This window comes from Typopeltis vanoorti, chromosome 2, assembly GCF_054136105.1.
Source record: "Typopeltis vanoorti isolate ZY-2024b chromosome 2, IOZ_Tvanoo_1.0, whole genome shotgun sequence".
Classification (NCBI taxonomy): Eukaryota; Metazoa; Arthropoda; class Arachnida; order Uropygi; family Thelyphonidae; genus Typopeltis; species Typopeltis vanoorti.
Window position 1 is genome coordinate 133,903,967 of NC_143550.1, and position 20,669 is coordinate 133,924,635.

General features: G+C 36.9%; 1 protein-coding gene across 1 annotated transcript in view; it reads left to right on the forward strand.

Moving 5' to 3' along the window:
* LRP1 (LDL receptor protein 1) overlaps positions 1-20,669 on the forward strand; it is a 1,646,373-nt gene that overhangs the window by 500,159 nt on the left and 1,125,545 nt on the right. Inside the window, exon 33 of the mRNA XM_090402369.1 lies at positions 13,038-13,164. Coding sequence (XP_090258495.1) covers positions 13,038-13,164 — 127 coding nt within the window. The remainder of the gene's footprint in view (positions 1-13,037; positions 13,165-20,669) is intronic.

A 20,669-nucleotide genomic window follows, 5' to 3' on the forward strand; every position in this document is an offset into this window, starting at 1 on the left:
ATACATAAACATGGAAAAAGAAACATAAGTAATTACAGACCCATCGCCACGTTGTCTATAATCAACCAAATCATGGAGTGCATCGTGCATCACAAACTCTTCACATACATTGAAAAATTTCAAATCATACCCAAAACACAGTATGGCTTTCAAAAAAATGAAGGAACAGCAACACTCCTGAAAGATTTCACAGACCTAATAAATGCTGCAGTGGATAAAAACAGAATAACATTAGTTGTATTCATTGACCTAACAAAAGCATTTGACACACTAACACACAAAACTTTGTTAGCGAAAATAACACATATAGGAATTGGAGGTCATCTACTCCAGTGGTTTAAAGCATACATGAAAAACAGGAAGTACATCACACGCATAGGATCAGCATACAGCAAAGAGGTACGGGTGACCTGTGGAGTACTGTAAGGAGCCTGCCCTATGTCCCATTCTATTTAACATATATACACATGATATAAGCCATCTTCCCCTAAAAAGTAAAATCTTCCAGTACACAGACAACACGGCCATAGTATCCATTCACAACAATGCAAATATCGCTTACACAAATATGCAACATGACATCAATCAAATCACTAACTGGTTAATTGTTAATTAACCGAAAACGGCATATGTATATAAACCCTGGAAAAACAAAACTAATGATATTCATCCTCCTATACACAAAGCACAGAACCTAAAAACACAACCATCACACAGGTGAAAACAGCATGCTATCTCGGACTTCACTTTGATGCTAATCAAAGTGGGAATAGCCATACAAACTACCTACACACCAAGCTTAGGATAATAACAAGCAAACTATACAGATTAAAAGACATTGCCCCAACACACATAAAAATACTAATCTATAAAGCATTATGTGAAAACATTTTAAGATATGCAATCACATCATATGCATTCTGCACAGACTACAGACAACAGGTTACAATGGTTGCAAGATAAAATGGTAAAACTGATATTCTGGAACAATCCACACTTATGCAGGCAGCATGGACACAACACAAAATATTTAAGGTGAAACACTTATGCCACTACACAGTCATGTTAAAACATTACTACAGCCCAACATATAGAGTAACCAGAACAACATATCACATAACAAGACCACAGTCGACAAACTACATAACATATAAGCACAACAATCTCTACTGCAAACCACCTGAAACCTACGTAAATGACATGATAAACAAACTGCTGTTCGATGACAGAAACCTAGGGACATACAGAGAGTTGCAATAGGTGCTATATAAATATTATGGCGAGAATGAAATTGGAGCAAATCCTATTTCTCTCTCTCTCTATCCCCCCTCACACACACACACACACACACACACACAAAACCTATGACAAACCCCTCTCAAAAACCACCACTACAAGAACACAAATAAACATACCATGTCCAACTCTACTCGCAACAAAAAAAAAAAAAAAAAAAAAAAAGTTAAACTGTGTAATAGCAGTTGAAGTCTACCAAGCACGTACCATCAAACAGTAAAATCAACACCTGGCTTGCTACCAGTATAGAAACATAACCATGAAACCACCGCCATCTGTTATCTTCCTCAGATAAGCTCTGTTAAGCTTCGAGGAAGAAATCAGAAATGCCTTCCAAAGAAAGAATATGATCTGGACTATTTTCAATCGAAGGTGAGTTAGCCGATCTCAGATGGAGGTAGCAGGTTTTTTTCTCCCGGAAACTCGGGTTTTTCATCCCGCATACAGACAAATCGGCCCTTCAGAACACACACAATTTACAGACATAGAATACCAGTTGTGGTGGAGGTGGGCGGTAGATGGCGTTGATTCGTAGTAGAGGTTCGGTGTAGTGGTTGAGGCAGTTGTAGGTGTCCTCCCGTGATGAATCTTCGAACTCCTTGGAGGTGTCAGGAATAATAATAATAATAATAATAATAATGATACATTGTACAGAAAAAAAGAAAAGAAGGAAATAATCAGTAAGAATTTCATCATCATCATATTCCTGCCATGTACCCTCAAGGGGGGTGCAGGATATGATAGTACTACATGAAAAATTTACATCATTACTAACTTCCTATCTACAATTTTCCTCCAAATCAGTCTGTTACTTGTCAAGACTCCAACATTATCAGATCTTGTATTTCTATCGTCTAAGGCACTTTGTACCGTATCCATCCACCTATATCTTGGTCTTCCTCTGGCTCATTTTCCTGCCAACCTGGCAGAGAACACTTGTTAATATTTCCTTGCCCTTTCTTTTAAGCCATACCACCTGAGATTAGCTCTGCTAACGTAGTCCAAGATGCTGACAATATCAAGTTCTTTCCTAATATCCTCATTCTTAATATGATACTGCCATTGATCCCATCCGTTAATACCTCTAATCTTTCTCAGGCCTCTCATATCTGAGGTCTCTAGTCTTTGGTCAAGTGTTTTACTTCTAACCCAGCTCTCAAATCCATAAGTTAAAACTGGTTTGAACACTGTCTTGTATATAACTAATTTAGTGTTCTGACTAATTTCTCTCTTATTCTATATTCAGTTGACTTACTACCATATCAGCTTTGTTGATTCTGTTGTCTATTTCCATATTTAATTTACCATCTTCACTAAAAATCGTGCCTGAATAGCTGAAACGTTTTACTTGTTCCACAGGTTCTCCATTCACAACACAGTTGACGTTTTCAATGATCCTACCTATTTTCATTGTCTTTTTCTTTTTATTGCTGACCTTCATACCATATCTATTACAACAGCTATTCAATTTAGTCAGGGAATCTTGAATATTGTAGCAGATTTATTTAGAAGTATAACATTGTCTGCATAAAGCAAAGAGCTGACATTAACATCTCCAATTCTGATATCATGCTTAATACCACTTTCCTTCATAATGTGATCCATATAGATAATGAATAACAGAGGGGATAATGTACATCCTTGTCTCACACCAGATTTAACATTAAACCATCTTCCTGTACTTCCTTCAATTCTAACTGCTAACTTACAACTCAAATAAAGACTAAGTATTGCTTGATATAATGCCCCATTGACACCATATAACTGCAGCGTATTGAACAGCTTCTCTCTTGGCACCTTGTCATATGCCTTTTCCAGATCGATAAAACGTAAATACAGATCTTTGTTATATTCCCATGTTTTCTCAACTATTTGTCATAAAGTGAAGATCTGATCCTGACAGCCTCTATTTGGCCTGAATCCAGCTTGTTCTTCACCAAGCTTTTCTTCCACAATTCTTCTCAACCGTTTCAAATCTTGCCAGGAAATTTCCATACACTCAATAGGGAAATACCTCTGTAATTCTCACATTCGGTTTTATTTCCCTTTTTATATATGGGTACTATTAGAACTCTGCTATAATCATCAGGAATTTGTCCCTCTGTCCAGGCTTTCTGAACTATGCAGTGCAACCACTGTAAGACTCTTATACCATCATATACTTCAGTTTTCTAGTCGAATATCATCTACTCATGCTGCCTTTCCACATTTCAAACCTTTGATGGCTTTTTCTACTTCAAGTATGGATATGTATTCCTGGCTATATCCCTGTTGAGTGTATTTACCACTGTGCTATCACTGCTTGTTTAATTTAGCAATTTTTCGAAGTAATTACTCCATACTTCAAGGATATCTTTTTCTCCCATTTTCATGTTACCTTTATCATCTGTAACTCCTTTTACAACACTCTTTCCTCCATTTCTAAGATTCTTCAACAACCTCCAGAATATCTTACCACCTTCTTGATATTTATTTTCTATGTTCTTGCCAAAATCCTCCCATAACTTTTGTTTAGCTAGTTTACCGAGCGTACCAACTAATAAACGGCAAAAATATGATAAGAAAAATAAGAGTATAATAGTGAGTGTAAACAAAATGAAAGAGTGAGTGTTATATGGGGATTGTTTAGTAAGCGGTATGATAGATGAGAGTTTGACAAAAATCGTACCAACCTGGTGCACACGTTAGGGATGTAAGCGAGTCAATTAGAATGCAAAAGCAGAGGGTGAAAGAATTGATAGTAGTAGTAGCAGGAACGAATGATTTGAAAGGAGACAAAATGACCATGAGAGAGGATTTGAAGAAATTACTTGAGGTGGCAAAAGAGAAGAGTGAGAGATGGTGATTAGGATGGTGAGTCTGTTGCCGCAGTATGACAGTAAAGAGTATTGAAGGAGGGCGAAAATTGCTAATGAGTTTATGCACGGATTATGCAGGAGTGGTGTGGAATTTGTGGATGTGTGGAGTGAGTTCAATGGGCGAAAAGATTTATATAAGATGGATGGTTTACATTTGAATGGATTTGGTGTATGGAGACTTGAAAAGGTGTTGTTGAATGAAGTGGAAGTGGATGTGCAGAGGGTGGTCAGGGAAGTAGATATGCAAACTTTAGGGAGACAGTTGAGAGTGTATGAATGTGTGTAATATGCCCGAGTGAGTAAAGGACAACAAATCAGAATGGGATAGTTAGTATAAGGCATCAAAAATAGGGATGGGACAAATGGGCTTCTGCAATTCATGTATACTAATGCCAGAAGTATTAGGAACAAGAAGGAAGAATTTTTAGCCTTGGTTGGCACTTCCAGGCCACAGGTTATTGGCATTAGTGAAACATGGCTGACAGATGATGATGTACCTAGTGGGATTGAATGTGAGGGGTATGGTGTGTTCAGGAGTGACAGGCAGAATAAAATGGGGAGAGGAGTATTATTGATGATAGCTGATGAACTGCAGCCAAGGAGAATAGAAGTTGCACTGCAGGATAGAGAAAAGAGCATATTTGAGGCTATTTGGTGTGAGATTCAGGCTAGCATAACAAAATATACAATTGGGTGCTGCTATAGACCAGGTGATGGAATAGATGATGGAGATAGTATGCATAAGCAAATAGAAGAAATGAGTGGAATGAGGGTAATTATTATGGGAGATTTCATCTATGGTAACATTGATTGGAAGGAGGAGAGGACACATGGGAGGAAGGAATTGGATTTTATGCGGTTATTAAGGGATAACTATCTGCAACAGCATGTAATGGAAAATACTAGGGGTCAGAGAGGGCTTGACCTAGTAATTGCATCTGAGAATTTGACTGTAATGAGTATGACCACATTGCCACCAATCGGTGAGAGTGATCATAGGGTCTTGACTTGGGGAGGTGGCTAAAGGTATGGAATTTACAATTAAGACAGGATGCATGTGGAGTTATTGGGCTGGTAAGTATGAAAAGCTTAGGATTGATTGGTTCAGTGCAATAGCATGTAAAACTGCAAGGGCTGGATGTTGATAGTGCATGGGAGGCGGTTAAGAAGTGTTTGCATGAGGCAATGGCTGACTGTACACCGAGAGTCCGAATAATAAATCAAGTAGGGGTTATATGGATGAATAACACCATTAAGCCTGAGCTGCAAAAAAAGAAACAACTGTGGAGGGAATTTAAGGAGAAAGGTGACTGGCAGGCACATGAACGGTATAAAGCGCAGGCCAGAAGGGTAACGAATGTGGTAAGAAAAGCAAAAGAGGATTATGGAAGAATATTAGCCATGCAGGCTAAAGAGAATCCTAAACAGTTTTTTAGATATGTAGCAAGTAAAAGGAAAAATGTACATGGCAGAATGATTTTAAAGAATGCCGATGGTAGGGAGGTAACCGAATCAGTTGATATAGTGGAATTATTGAATAAGCACTTTGCAATAGTATATCATCCAGGCGGTGACATTGCAGGAATGAATGAACAATAGCTTATATGGGAATTGTGGTGAATGAAGTGGAGGTGAATAGTCTATTACAAAAGCTCAATGTCAATACATCTGTGGGATTGGATGATATAACAGCTCGTTTCGTACGTGAAGCGGCTAAAGAATTGTCAGTACCATTGACCATTTTGTTTAATTTGAATCTCGGGTCTGGGTTAGTCCTGAGGGGAAGGAAAGAGGGGAAAATAGTTCCACTGCATAAAGGAGGTTCAAAGACTGCTGTTGTAAATTACTGACCGATCAGCATATCAGGAATCATTGTCAAGGTCTTGGAGAAAATAATTAAGAGGAAAATACAGGATTGGATAGATGTAAATGGGATACTGTATGGAGGACAGCATGGTTTTGTGAAGGGTAGATTATGCTTCAGTAACTTGCTCGCATTTTATAACACAGTGATGGCTGATTTGGAAGGGTAATGGGTTTACAGTGATTCTACTGGACCTTGCTTAGGCCTTTGACAAGATACCACATGGAATTCTAATCAGTAAACTGCAGCATATGGGGATGTATATAGGGTTGGTGAGATGTATAGGAGGGTGGTTGATGGAGAGATATCAGAGAGTGGTTTATTCAGGAGTAGAGTCCAAAAGACGGCCTGTGACTCATGGTGTGCCACAGGGTTCTGTTCTTGGACCACTACTGTTCAATTTGTTCATTAACGATATAGGAAAGGATCCGAGAGGAAGTGTTCATTTGTTTGCTGATAATGCAAAGTTAGGTAGAGCAATAGTGAGTCCACAGGATGTCAAAATTTTGCAGGATAATTTGGAGGACTGGGCTAAGGAGAATGGATGTCAATTTAATGTAGCAAAGTGTAAGGTTATGCATTTTGGGGGTGAAAAGATTAGCAGCAGTATATCACATTGGTGGAACCGTACTCCAGGAGATCGATGAGGCCAGGGATTTGGGAGTGTTGGTGGATAGGGAGTTGAAGTTTCGGCAGCACATCGCAAAAGTGGCTAAATCAGCTCATCAAATCACTTGGTTGCTGAAAAGTACTTTAACAAGCAGAAACAAACAGATTATTGTTCCTCTGTATTGAGCCTTGATAAGACCCCCATCTAGACTACTGTGCCCAGATATGAGTGCCAGGGTTTCTTCTTGATGGGGAGGAGGTGGAGAGGATCCAGAGACGAGTGACCAAGATGACGGCAGGTCTATTGAATGAAATTTATGAGAACAGGTTGAAGATTTGCAGCTTGCTGAAATTGGTTGGTAGGCAGAAAAGGGGTGATATGATTGAGACATTCAAATTACTGAAAGGTTTCTATAAGATTAATTCAGAAGATATTTTTGAGAATAGGACTGGTGGTGGGAGGACTAGGGGCCATCCATGGAAGCTGGGCAAGAGTGTGGTTAGCAAGGGTGTTAGAGCTAGGTTTTTTACATGGAGAGTGAGGAATTAGTGGAATAAGCTGCCAGAGTGTGTTGTGGGTGCCATGACTGTAAATGAGTTCAAGGCCAAGTATCATAAATACTGTGTGAATGTTGAATAGTTGTTCTTGACACGATGTTAAGGCCTCCCTCGATGAGTCTATCGACTCCTTGGAGTTGCCCATAATAATAATAATACCCAACAGGGTGCACCATGAGAAGGTGAGGATTGGATATTAGGTCAGAAGCCCTGGTCGGTTCTCCGCATTCCTTTAATGGCTATGTGGAGTGGAGGTCTCCTCTCAGTTATACAGCTTTGACCCTTAAGCACCCCAGTAAGAATTTCATTGTTTAAAAAAAAAAAAAAAAAAACGTTTTAATTATGTAATATTTTGTGTTGTAATATGCAATCAGAATATACAATCATAATTTTAATAAAAATAAAAAAAAGGATTGAAATTTAAAAAAAAAATGTAATCAATGTATGTATCATATGTAATCAAATGCATGTAAAGTATATATCATACATAATCAAATGCATGTAAAGTATATATCATACATAATCAAATGTAAGTATGTACGCAGTGTAAGTATCACATAATTTAAATATGTAATCATAAATTTTAATTAAAATATTATTATTATTTAAAACTATTATTAACTTGCAAGTATCTGTTATTCACAATTGTAATGTATTTGTGTGTGTGTGTGTGTGTGTGTGTGTGTGTGTGTGTGTGTGTGTGTGTGTGTGTGTGTGTGTGTGTGTGTGTGTGTGAGTGATTAATTTTTTAACTTGGGGTACTGTATATTAGGGTTACCAAGTAATTTTATAAGCTTGGTTATTTAACTCCTAATACCAAGTAAGCAAACAGTTAAGTTTGTGCCTGAAACATAGTTCAAGTCTAAAGATGGTACAACACCAGGGCAACTCATTGTAAAGGTGGGTAAAGTTCTGATCACTATTCTTAGTATTTCCCATAATGTAAAGCACATCTCATTAGAAGATGTATACTGCAATACATTATGGGTGGGGTCACTACCCAGACCAGTTTCAACCTTTTTTGAGGTCTCCTCAGTGAGTAGCTAGACTCTAAATACCAAGGTTTTAGTAATACAGAGCCTTATCAACTTTACCTATACAAGTTGCTACAAGGTGTTTTTATTTTTAATAAGAACCTCTGGAGGAGATATAGATGTAATTAGGAGTTAAATAACAAAGCTTATAAAATTACTCGGTAACCCTAATATACGGTATCCCCAAGTTAAAAAATTAATTACATGTATATCTCCTCCAGAGATTATTATTAAAAATAAAAACACCTTGTAGCAACTTGTATAGGTAAAGTTGATAAGGCTCTGTATTACTAAAACCTTGGTATTTAGAGTCTAGCTACTCACTGAGGAGACCTCAAAAAAGGTTGAAACCGGTCTGAGTAGTGACCCCCACCATATATATATATATATATATATATATATATATGTGTGTGTGTGTGTGTGTGTGTGTGTGTGTGTGTGTGTGTGTTAAAGATACCAAGTTATTTAAATTATAAACCTGTTTTTTTTACTCCATTTCCCAAGTAAGCAAACAGACAAGTCAATCAGGTGTGTGCCTGCAAGTGTTGCAAGTCTAGCTGACCCTGCACATAGTGCAAGACCAAGGCAACTCGTGGTAAAGGTAGTATAAGCTCTGATCACTATTCTTAATATTTACCCTTAATACATAGCATCATACATCTCCTCCGGAGATGTGCTTTGCATTAAGGGTAAATATTAAGAATAGTGATCAGAGCTTATACTACCTTTACCATGAGTTGCCTTGTACTTGCACTACGTGCTGGGTCAGCTGGACTTGCAACACTTGCAGGTGCAAACTTGACTGAATTGTCTATTTGCTTACTTGGGAAATGGAGTAAAAAAACCAGGTCTATATTTTAAATAACTTGGTATCTTTAACATATATTTTCTTTAACAAATATCTTCATCATATTATACCCAAAGTAAAAAAACTTTCTACACACACACACACACACACACACACACACACACACATATATATATATATATATATATACACACACACACACGTGTATATATAATTATTACTGTATCTATGTTTATGTATGTAATTTATCTGAGACATAATAAAATGTTTTAAAAAAAATTATTATTATGTGACACCTTCATGCAGTCCAAAGACTCATCGAGGGAGGGCACCTCCTCTACAGCTTTCCATCTCAATCACATAATCCACCAACTACAGCAAACCGCATCATCTACACCACTACCACCACTTTCACAGACAATCACAAACATTCATGCCCTCAGTGGGATATGCACCCACAGTCTTTTTGCTGGAGAGCAGATGCACTAACCACTCTGCTAACCAGGTCAGCCAAGTAGTTAGTAATTACATTATTATTATGCATCAGAAAATTAGCTTTCCTTTTATGAACATTCTAGTTTTTAAAGTGGTAACTCTTTGGCTTATGTAATAGTTGGAAAATTTCATGTATAAAGTACGTGATTTCGTGTGTTGGTGATGAATACATATATCGCATTATTCCTTTCTCCTCTTCAACATGAATTAATTCTTTACGTTAAAGATACCAAGCTATTTTAAATATAAACCTGGTTTTAATCCATTTTTCCAAGTAAGCAAACAGACAAGTAAGTCAAGTTTGCGCCTGCAAGTAGTGCAAGTCTGGGTGACCCGCACGTAGTGCAAGTCTTAGGTAACTCGTGGTAATGGTGGAGTAAGCTCTGATCACTATTCTTAGTATTTACCCTTAATGCAAAACACATCTCCTTGAGGATATGTATGATGCTATGCATTAAAGGCAAGGGGCCACTACCCAGACTGGTTTCGACCTTTATTGAGGTCTCATCAGTGGGAGCCAGGCTTAGAAATACCAAGGTTTAAGTAATACAGAGCTTATAAGTATTTTATCAAAACAAGTTACCATAAGGTGCTTTGACCTTATTAAATAAAAATCTCAGGATGAGAGATTGAGAGATAGATGTAGAAAGTTTTTTACCTGGTGTATAATATGCGTTAAAGATACCAAGCTATTTTAAATATAAACCTGATTTTAATCCATTTCCCAAGTAAGCAAACAGACAAGTAGGTAAAGTTTGCACCTGCAAGTAGTGCAACTTTGGGTGACCCGCACGTAGTGCAAGTCTTAGGTAACTCGTGGTAAAGGTGGAATAAGCGCTGATCACTATTCTTAGTATTTACCCTTAATGCAAAGCACATCCCCTCATCATCATACTGGATAGTTGCTCATTGCCTTTAATGCATAGCATCATACATCTCCTTAAGGAGATGTGCTTTGCTTTAAGGGTAAATACTAAGAATAGATTAAAGCTTATTCCACCTTTACCACGAGTTACCTAAGATTTGCACTACTTGCAGGCGTAAACTTGACCTACTTGTCTGTTTGCTTACTTGGGAAATGGATTAAAACCAGGTTTATATTTATAATAGTTTGGTATCTTTAACGTATATTATACCCAAGGTAAAAAACTTTCTTCATGAATTAATTCTCTTCTTGACACTGTGCCAGCTAAGGTTCTCTCAACTGTTGGCAGACTATAATATGGTCAACTAAAACCCTATTATTATCAAATATTAAATTATATCCATCCATCCATCTTCAAGGCCTGCCTTTCCTAATTGGGCTGTGGGGGGCAGCAGTTGCAAGAGGGGCTTCCAATGGTCACAATCCTCCACCACCACCAAGCTCAGGTGTTCTGATGGGACTAGATGTGTCCACTATATAGACAATATACAAGGTTTTGTATATTGTCTATCCAGTGATTCCTTGGCCTTCCGCATGGCCTCCCACTCTCTCTGCTTTGGCAAAGATGACCTGCTGGGGGAGCCTCTCTTGTGGCATTCTGACCAGGTGCCCATACCACCGTAACTGTAATCTCTCAACATGGAGAAGCAGCAGTTGGGTATTGAGGGTTTCCCGAATTGCAGAGCTTCTGACCCTATCCTGTCAACCCTGCAACCCTCTCGAAGGAACCTCATTTCATCCACCTGGATTCGTGTCCGCATTCTTTCGGTCATCACCCAGCTCTCATTACCATAGGTAAGGATGGGGACATAGACTGTATTGAAGAGAGCCAGCTTTGCCTTCTGGCTTCAGAAGGCAAAGCTGGCTCTTACTACCAAATGCCAAATGGCCAAGCTCCTGCAATATTGCTCTTGCTGATTCCATTCAAATATCTAGCTCAAATATCCCACTTTCCATCGCTCGTGAATATGGACCCAAGGTATTTAAACTTCTCCACCTGCCTCAGTGGGACTCCACTCACATGTAGAGTGCACTGGGATGGTTGTCTTGAGACTACAAATGTTTCTGTTTTGGCCACGCTGATCTTCATCCCAGCTTCTGCACAAACAGCTATGAACTTATCCAGGGTCTGCTGGAGGTCATCTGTAGGAGAACTAAGCAGAACTAGGTCATCTGCAAAAAGCAGATGTCCAATGCTACATCTTCCAATTCTGACACACTCACTGCCTCTGCTGTGCCTATCAATCCAGCCCATAAATATTATGTAAAGGAGGGGGGGGGGGTTACAGAACACACCCTTGGTGAGACTGTGAAAGGTTAAGACTTTGTGCTGTTTACCCTGACACAAAACTCTGGGCATTCATAAAGGAACTTGATGGCAGGATATTGCATATTAAATATTAAATTAAATTGCATAGTAAATATTAAATTAAATATAATATTAAATATTAAAAATTAAGTATTATCAACTACTATTATCAACAAAAAATGTATTTAATATAAAATGTCAATATATAATGGAAAATTGGAAAAGTTGAGGCAGGGGCTGTCCTGTAATTACTGAAGCATAAATATTTTTATGGAGATGAAATGATGTCCAAAGGTCATAGTTTTAAGTAAATCTCCATTACACTCTTGACACATCTTCACTGATATCACCTTGTGATATCAGTGAAGACAAGCAATCCCAATATCTCACATTCGTTGAAATTTTGATAAGTGAGGTGTGTGATATGAAAATGTAAGCATTTTTAAAACTATGAAAATGATTGCTGAGGTATTAACACGTTCGCTGCCAACTACAAGTATACTCGTAGTTGGTATATGAGCCTCACTAGCCAACTACGAATATATTCTTATGATGCTTACCACCGGCAACGAGATTACTCGAACTGACCTTGAAGAAGTGAAATTGCTTGCTGTGTGGAGCGTAGCAGCAAAGTGTGTATACTTTGCTGCTACGCTTGTATATGAGCGTATATGAGCCTCACTAGCCAACTACGAATATACTCGTATGTCGATTACTGCCGGCAGTGAGATTACTCATACTGACCTTGAAGAAGTGAAATTGCTTGGCGTACGGTAACAAACTATGTCCGAGGAGCATGGCAGCGAACGTGTTAATATCAATCATGAAGCTATAAATTAATTTTGATTGAAAACTTGACTAAAGGCTTTTGCAAAGGTATTTGCTGTAGAGGACTTTTTTGCATAAAATATCATTAGATCCTAGAATACCTGTGATATTCATCAAATCTTCTAATACCTATTATCATATAAATTTCTCTTCTCACCGTTTTCTGTTGCCAGTTAAAAATAAGATATCTCAAGGAATCATATTTTATTGGAGGATGTCCAGAAGAATACTTGACTTTTGTTTTTTACAAAGCTTGATAGAAATGTTTTCTGTTCCTTGTTATAAAAGCTGTAAAAGTACAACTAGCAATGAGTATGGCTTCAAATATATGCTGTTTGAAGAGATGGATTTAATTTTACATTTAAAATGTCTTAAAATTTTTAATTTTATGGCATTTTTCATTTTAAACACTCATAAATGAGTTTAAATGAATTTGTTATAAATTCATTATAGGTGATTAATGCAACAGAATTAGACTTTGATGCTTCTGAACATCGCATATATTGGGCTGACACATATCTTAATGAAGTGAAGAGGGCTGCCCTTACTGGGTCAGCCATTGAGACAATACTTGATACAGGTAATTTCTGTATTGAAAAGAAATATTAAAATAAATTTTTTTTCTCCTTTGTAATTTATATGTGATTATAATGGCCTTTCCTGAAAAGTCATTGGGCTCTGCCATCTTGTGTTATGATAATTGTCATGTTTTCTATTGTGATTATTCTACTTTTATTGCAGACTTAGCAAAAAATTATTACATAGTTATTAAGCAAAGTAAAAATGTCACTGAGGTAAGAAATGGAATAAAGAATTTTGTTCTTCTTGGCCTTTAGAGTACAGCCCCCTGCCCCACAGATATAGTTTTTTTTTATGTTCCATCATCTACCATTCTGCTAACACTGTCTTTTATATTGCTTCCACTCTTCCAAACCATTTACATTTACTTTAATCTAATAACAGAAATTGTTCTTGTTGGAACGAGTGCTTTTATTTTGCATTTCACTCAATACTCTCGATCCTCACTGAAACTCTTGTTCTCCAACAATTGTGCCCAAGAACTCCATTATGCTTACTAAGAAATAACCATTCATTATTCATTCTATATAAGTAACATGAAGACGCAGTTGAAAAATATTTAATTAAGATTGATTACCTATATATGTCATGGATCATTGTTAGTGTAACACAGTTGCAAATAAAAAAATAAACAACAATGGATGTAAGAAGGCTGTAAATAAAGTAGTGGCAACACTATCAGGAGACATAGTTGATAACTCAAATGTTACTTGACAGATGGAGGCACTAGTTTTATGTACTATACATGCACAGAAAGTGACACAGTCCATTCTATCATTCCTTGTGTGGAGAAGTGGTTAAAGTCAATGTCTCAGTGTGCAATGCTCTAAGGCAGTGTTTCCCAAACTTTTCCTATGATGTAACACTTCACAAATCCTGATATTTTCACGGAACACCTTGGTTATTTTGTAATGTATTAATTAATAATTAATTGTTAATTGAGTTGATTTTTTATTATTAATTAATAATTGATAATTAATTATTAATTAAGAATTAATTAAACTTCAAGGAAACATAAACATCATTAAATTAATTTGTGCTGATTTTCATTGACATATCCCATTCTGATCACCAAAAATTTATAATATTATTATAAGTGTATATTATTTATGGGAAAACTCCCATGTTACTCCTCATTATAAACTATTATAATACAGCTATATTGCCTGCTTCAGTTTAGGAGTGCCCCTGTTTAAATGTCATTGGCTATTTACTCATGGGTTCTTAGGGCATTATGAGTGTAGATGTACTAAAAAGTATATGTAGCTTAAGGAATAGAAATTGCACATACCTTTTTCTGGGTGTTGTGGCTTTTCCTCTGTCTGCGATGTCGAGAACTGCAGAGTGTGTGTGTGGTGTGTGTGGGGGGGTAGGCAGTTTGGTAGAATAAGTTAGAAAAAACCCGGGTTTTTTCGTAATATATAGAAACATATACTTTTTAGTACATCTACACTCATAATGCCCTAAGAACCCATGAGTAAATAGCCAATGACATTTAAACAGGGGCACTCCTAAACTGAAGCAGGCAATATAGCTGTATTATAATAATTATTATAAGTATTTACGGGAGAATGCAGACTTTTCTCCTATGTGCTGGTAATTTTCCCCTCCTTTTGTACATCCTGGAGATTGCTTTGTATGCTGGTGGTGAATGACTCACTATCTGTTGCATCACAAACACCTTCAATAAGAGATTTCTTAATTCCAGAATTAAACAAAGTCCCTTGTCTCTTATTCATATTAAAATTTAAATCTGCATGCCTATTACTTTTAAAAAATCATGCCACTATGGTTTCGAAACTTTCACCTTACAATAGGAACTTGCAAAGAAAGTATTCAGTATTACTAGATTTGAGAACCAGATACAGACTACCTTGATCTTCAATTTTAGTGGAAAAATTTTCTTTATACTTCCTTGCTGACTGGTCACTAACATTTGCAACACAGATGTTATTTCTTTCAGTTTTGAGAACAGAGAATATGTCGCCCATTGTTGTAATCGGCTTGCAAGCAACTTTTATGATCGGTCATAAACAGCGGTATTCTCTTTCCCAATTGTTGAAAGATTTCGATGTGTGAAAATTAACGATAATTCATGAATATTTCCATGTTTAAAAGTATGCCACTTGATCACTGACATTTGCAACACAGATGTTATTTCATTCAATTTTGAGAACAGAGAATACGCTGTCCATTGTTATAATCCGCTTGCAGGCAATTTTTATGACCGGTCATAAACAGTGGTATTCCCTTTCCCAAATGTTGAAAGATTTCGATGTGTGAAAATTAACGATAATTCATGAATATTTCATGTATTCATGTATTTTTAAACTTCCACGTTTAAAAATACATGCCGCTTGGTCACTAACATTTGCTTTACAGATGTTATTAGGCATTCTGGGTCTGAGCTTTACGACATATTCATGAATATTATTCTCCTCAGAATATTTCCACTATAAAATATTTATTCATTTTACTCTTGAGAGACACTTGTGACATTATAATTAGGGATTATAGACATGTTAACACAAGAATATTTTAATATTTGCCAAATATTTCAGTCTGAAACTAACAGATTATCTTTAGTGGCTACATAGGAACCATTTTTAACAAGGTGGAATACCAACATTTGATCATTCAAAAGTAAAACGAGCTGCATGATGTTACATTGATAAGAATTAAAGAGAGGAAAAATTTCATCAGAGTGATGACTACATTATAGGTATTAATTCACAGTAACACAAGAATATTTTAATATTTGCCAAATTAATACCTATAATGTAGTCATCACTCTGATGAAATTTTTCCTCTTTTTAATGCTTAGCAATGTAACATCACATGGCTCGTTTTACTTTTGAATGATCAATTGTTGGTATTCCACCTTGTTAAAAACAGTTCCTATGTAGCCACTGAAGATAGTCTGTTAGTTTCAGACTGAAATATTTGGCAAATATTAAAATATTCCTGTGTTAATGTGTCTATAATCCCTAATATTTATTTATGAAAAATGCTTAGAAAACTAAAATGACAAATTCCAGGAGAACTTCTTGCGGAACACTTATTCACCTTCCTTAGAATACCATTTGGGAAACCCTGCTCTAAGTTATGTTCACAACATTAGAACAACAATCAAGATCCTGGTTGCACGAAGTCAAACTGCAAGTGACTGTTATTGTGACCTGAGAGAAGACTGTGGTGACAATGCCCTGCCATACCGGACTGTCACAAGGTGGGTCAGTGCATTTCATATGGGGTGAAATCATTCAGATGATAATCATTCTGCATGACAACCCGCCATTTCAGATGAATATGTTGAGCTTATGTGGGAACTCCTTGGGGTCGATTGGTGATGGGCTGTACTTCAGTTGGCCCTGTTTGGTACATCCGAAAAGAGAGACTCGGTATGCACAAAATTTCAGCTTGCTAGATTCCATATCACTTGACTGAGATGCAAAAATGGACCAGGTATGCAGTTGCTGGCCTCCATCTGGAACAATACAAAAATGAAGAGAATGCATTCCTGAATTGTATGCTAGCCATTGATGAAACTTGGGCAAACTGAAGAGACAATCCAACAAATGACACCATTCAGGATCATCCCATCTGAAAAAACTTCACCAGGAACCTAGCAAAGTTAAAGTCATGCTGATAGTTACTTGTGATGTTCAAGGTGTCATTCTTCATCATGTTGTGTCCCAAGGGCAAACCGTTAACACACAGTACCTATTGACAATTTCTGGAGCACCATTTATGTCTGGCTTTAAGAAGAAGATGACCACACTTTTTTTTTTTCAAGGGTTTTCCACCATGTGTCACAATTGGTAATAGAGATGTTTGATAGGTGGCAATGGCAAGTATTGAATACTGAAGGTTTCATTGGCAAGTGTTGAAACATCTTCTGTATTCACTGGATATGAGTCCTTGCAATTTTGACTTGCTCCCCAAAATAAAAGAAGAACCTCCTCAAAGGTCTGAGGTTTCATGTTATGTAAGAGGTTCCTCGAGCAGTAGATAACACTATCACTGACATCAACAGGCAACACACAGACTGGGGACTGCTGGATACCAGCAGCACCTTCAAATTTGGAAACAGGTGCAGAACATGACAGGAGAAGACTTGATAAATAAAGTATTTTACATGTTGCCACTACTTTATTTACAACCCTCATAATATTTATAACCCTCATTATTTACAACCCTCATATGTGTCCACATAATATTTATTATGTGGACACATATGCTTTAATTTTTTTTTTTTTTTTTAAATTGCACGTCAGTTGATCCTAATAGTATCATTTTTTCACATAGCTTTCTCGCAACTACATATCAGGAGAGATTTCAATCTCTGTATACCTTCATTGTTGTTTTAAATTTTTTGATATCCAACTGTATTACACTGATGATGATCCATGATACATGAATTGAAATATCTGTAATTAATCTGTCTTAATTAAATTCTTTGTCTTCAACTGTGTCTATATGTTACTTATATAGAAAGCACTCCAAGCCAAAAGCACGTGCCCAATGACTCCAGCCACTTAATCAGCTTGCACTACATTATGTAACGATTTGCAAAAAAATAATCAAATCCAAACCAGACTTTGTTAGGGTCAAAAGCATTAAGCTTGTGTCCAAATAGCACTCTAATCATCATCTGGTCCTTCGCCAAGACTGTGGAACACAACTTCTATTCTTGATGATTCCACCTCTCCACATTGTACCACCACATCTTAGTGGTACAATGGTGACAACTCCCAACAATAAGACAGATCTCTTGATATCGTTTTTTTTCTTCCACTTCTTCTATAGATGACGAAGGCAGATCTCTTCACACTATTAATTTGATTGTGGATAGTGGGCAGATCTCTTCCCACTATCCACAATCAAGTGCACACACTATAGGCCTTCTCTAAAATTTCATAAGAAGGACATCAGAAAAATACTCAGTAGCCTTGATACCAATAAGTCTCCTGGCTTTGATGGTATTCCTCCAGTAGTACTGAAATCTTTTGCTCCAAAACATACATATCTTGTATTATCTCTTTAAGCTGTGATACTTATCTGAGATATAACAACAGCTTGGAAGCAAACTTTTATTCAGTCTGTTCCCAAAAAAGGGAGATAAACCCAACCAATGTAATTCTCTATTGATATAACCTCGGCACTCTCAAAAATAATGGAAAAGGTCTTTAACAGCAAACTGTGTCACTACTTGTACACCTACCATTTACTTAGTGATCACTACTATGGATGCCACCATTCACATTCTAGAACAGATCTAGCCATCTCCTCCCACCTTTGGATGCAGGCCATGGAAAGTTAGGAAAAACTCAAGTGGTACCTCTTGATATTTCCAAGGCATTTGATCAGTCAAGTCAGGCATTATGTCCTTATTACCAAGCTACCATCTTATGGTATTTCCTATGCTGCCATAAGCATATCATCATCCATGTCTTTGCAGCCTCCGAAAAGCTTCATAATATTTTTATTACAAACAGTACTTCTCTCCTGGTCTACTGATGATACTATAAAGCTCAAATTCATTCAGCATTAGAATACTATTCTCACACTTGGGACAGTGCTCCTAAGTCCTCCCTCAGAATTGTATTTAGAAGTCATCATCATCATCAAATTCCTGCTGTGTACCCTCAAGGGGTGTACAGGATATGGCAGTACTACATGAAAAAATTACATCATTACTAACTTCCTATCTACAATTTTCCTCCAAATCAGTCTGTTACTTGTCAAGACTCCAACATTATCAGATCTTATATTTCTATCGTCTAAGGAACTTTGTACCATATCAATCCACCTATATCTTGGTCTTCCTCTGGGTCGTTTTCCTACCAACCTGGGAGAGAACACTTGTTTTGCTAATCTCTCCTCTCCCATTCTATTTAAGTGACCATACCACCTGAGATTAGCTCTGCTAACACATTCCTGGATGCTGACAATGTCAAGTTCTTTCCTAATATCCTCATTTTTAATATGATATTGCCATTGATGCCATCTGTTCATGCCTCTAATCTTTCTCAGAACTCTCATATCTGCAGTCTCTTGTCTTTGGACAAGTGTTTTACTTCTGACCCAGCTCTCAGATCCATAAGTTAAAACTGGTTTGAACACTGTCTTGTATACAGCTAATTTAGTGTTTTGACTAATTTCTCTCTTATTCCATATGAATTTATTCAATTGACTTCCCACCATACCAGCTTTGCTGATTCTGTTGTCTATTTCTATATTTAATTTACCATCTTCAGTAAAAATCGTGCCTAAGTAGCTGAAATGTTTTACTTGTTCCACAGGTTCTCCATTCACAACACAGTTGACATTTTCAATGATTCTGCCTATTTTCATTGTCTTTGTCTTTTTATTGCTAACCTTCATACCATATCTATTACAACAGCAATTGAATTTAGTCAGAGAATCTTGCAGACTTGTAGCGGATTTATTTAGAAGTATAACGTCATCCGCATAATGCAAAGAGCTGACATCAACATCTCCAATTTTGATATCAGGTTTAATACCACTTTCCTTCATAATGTGATCCATATAGATAATGAATAACAGAGGGGATAATGTACATCCTTGTCTCACACGAGATTTAACATTAAACCATCTTCCTGTACTTCCTTCAATTCTAACTGCTGACTTACAACTCAAATAAAGACTAAGTATTGCTTAATATAATGCCCCATTGACACCATATAACTGCAGCGTATTGAATAGCTTCTCTCTTGGCACCTTGTAATATGACTTTTCCAAATCGACAAAACTTAAATACAGATCTTTGTTATATTCCCATGCTTTCTCGACTATTTGTCGTAAAGTGAAGATCTGATCCTGACAGCCTCTATTTGGCCTGAATCCAGCTTGTTCTTCACCAAGCTTTTCTTCCACAATTCTTCTCAACCGTTTCTCAAGTATACTTGCATAGATCTTGCCAGGAACACTCAGTAGAGAAATACCTCTGTAATTCTCACATTCAGTTTTATTTCCCTTTTTATATATGGGTACTATGAGAGCTCTACTCCAATCATCGGGAATTCATCCCTCTGTCCAGGCTTTCTGAACTATGCAGTGGAGCCACTGTAAGACTTTTATACCACCATACTTCAGCATTTCTGGTCGAATATCATCTACTCCTGCTGCCTTTCCACATTTTAAGCCTTTGGTGGCTTTTTCTACTTCAAGTATGGATATGTATTCCTGACTGCATGCCTGGTCAGTGTTTTTTATCACTGTGCTGTCATCACTGCTTGTTTCATTTAGCAGTTTTTCAAAGTAATTACTCCATACTTCAAGGATATCTTTTTCTCCTGTTTTCATGTCACGTTTATCATCTCTAATTCCTTTTACAGCACTCTTTCCTCCATTCCTAAGCTTCTTCAACAACCTTCAGAATATTTTGCCACCCTCTTGATATTTATTTTCTATATTCTTGCCAAAGTCCTTCCATGACTTTTGTTTAGCTAGTTTTACAGACTGTTTAGCTTTCTTACATTT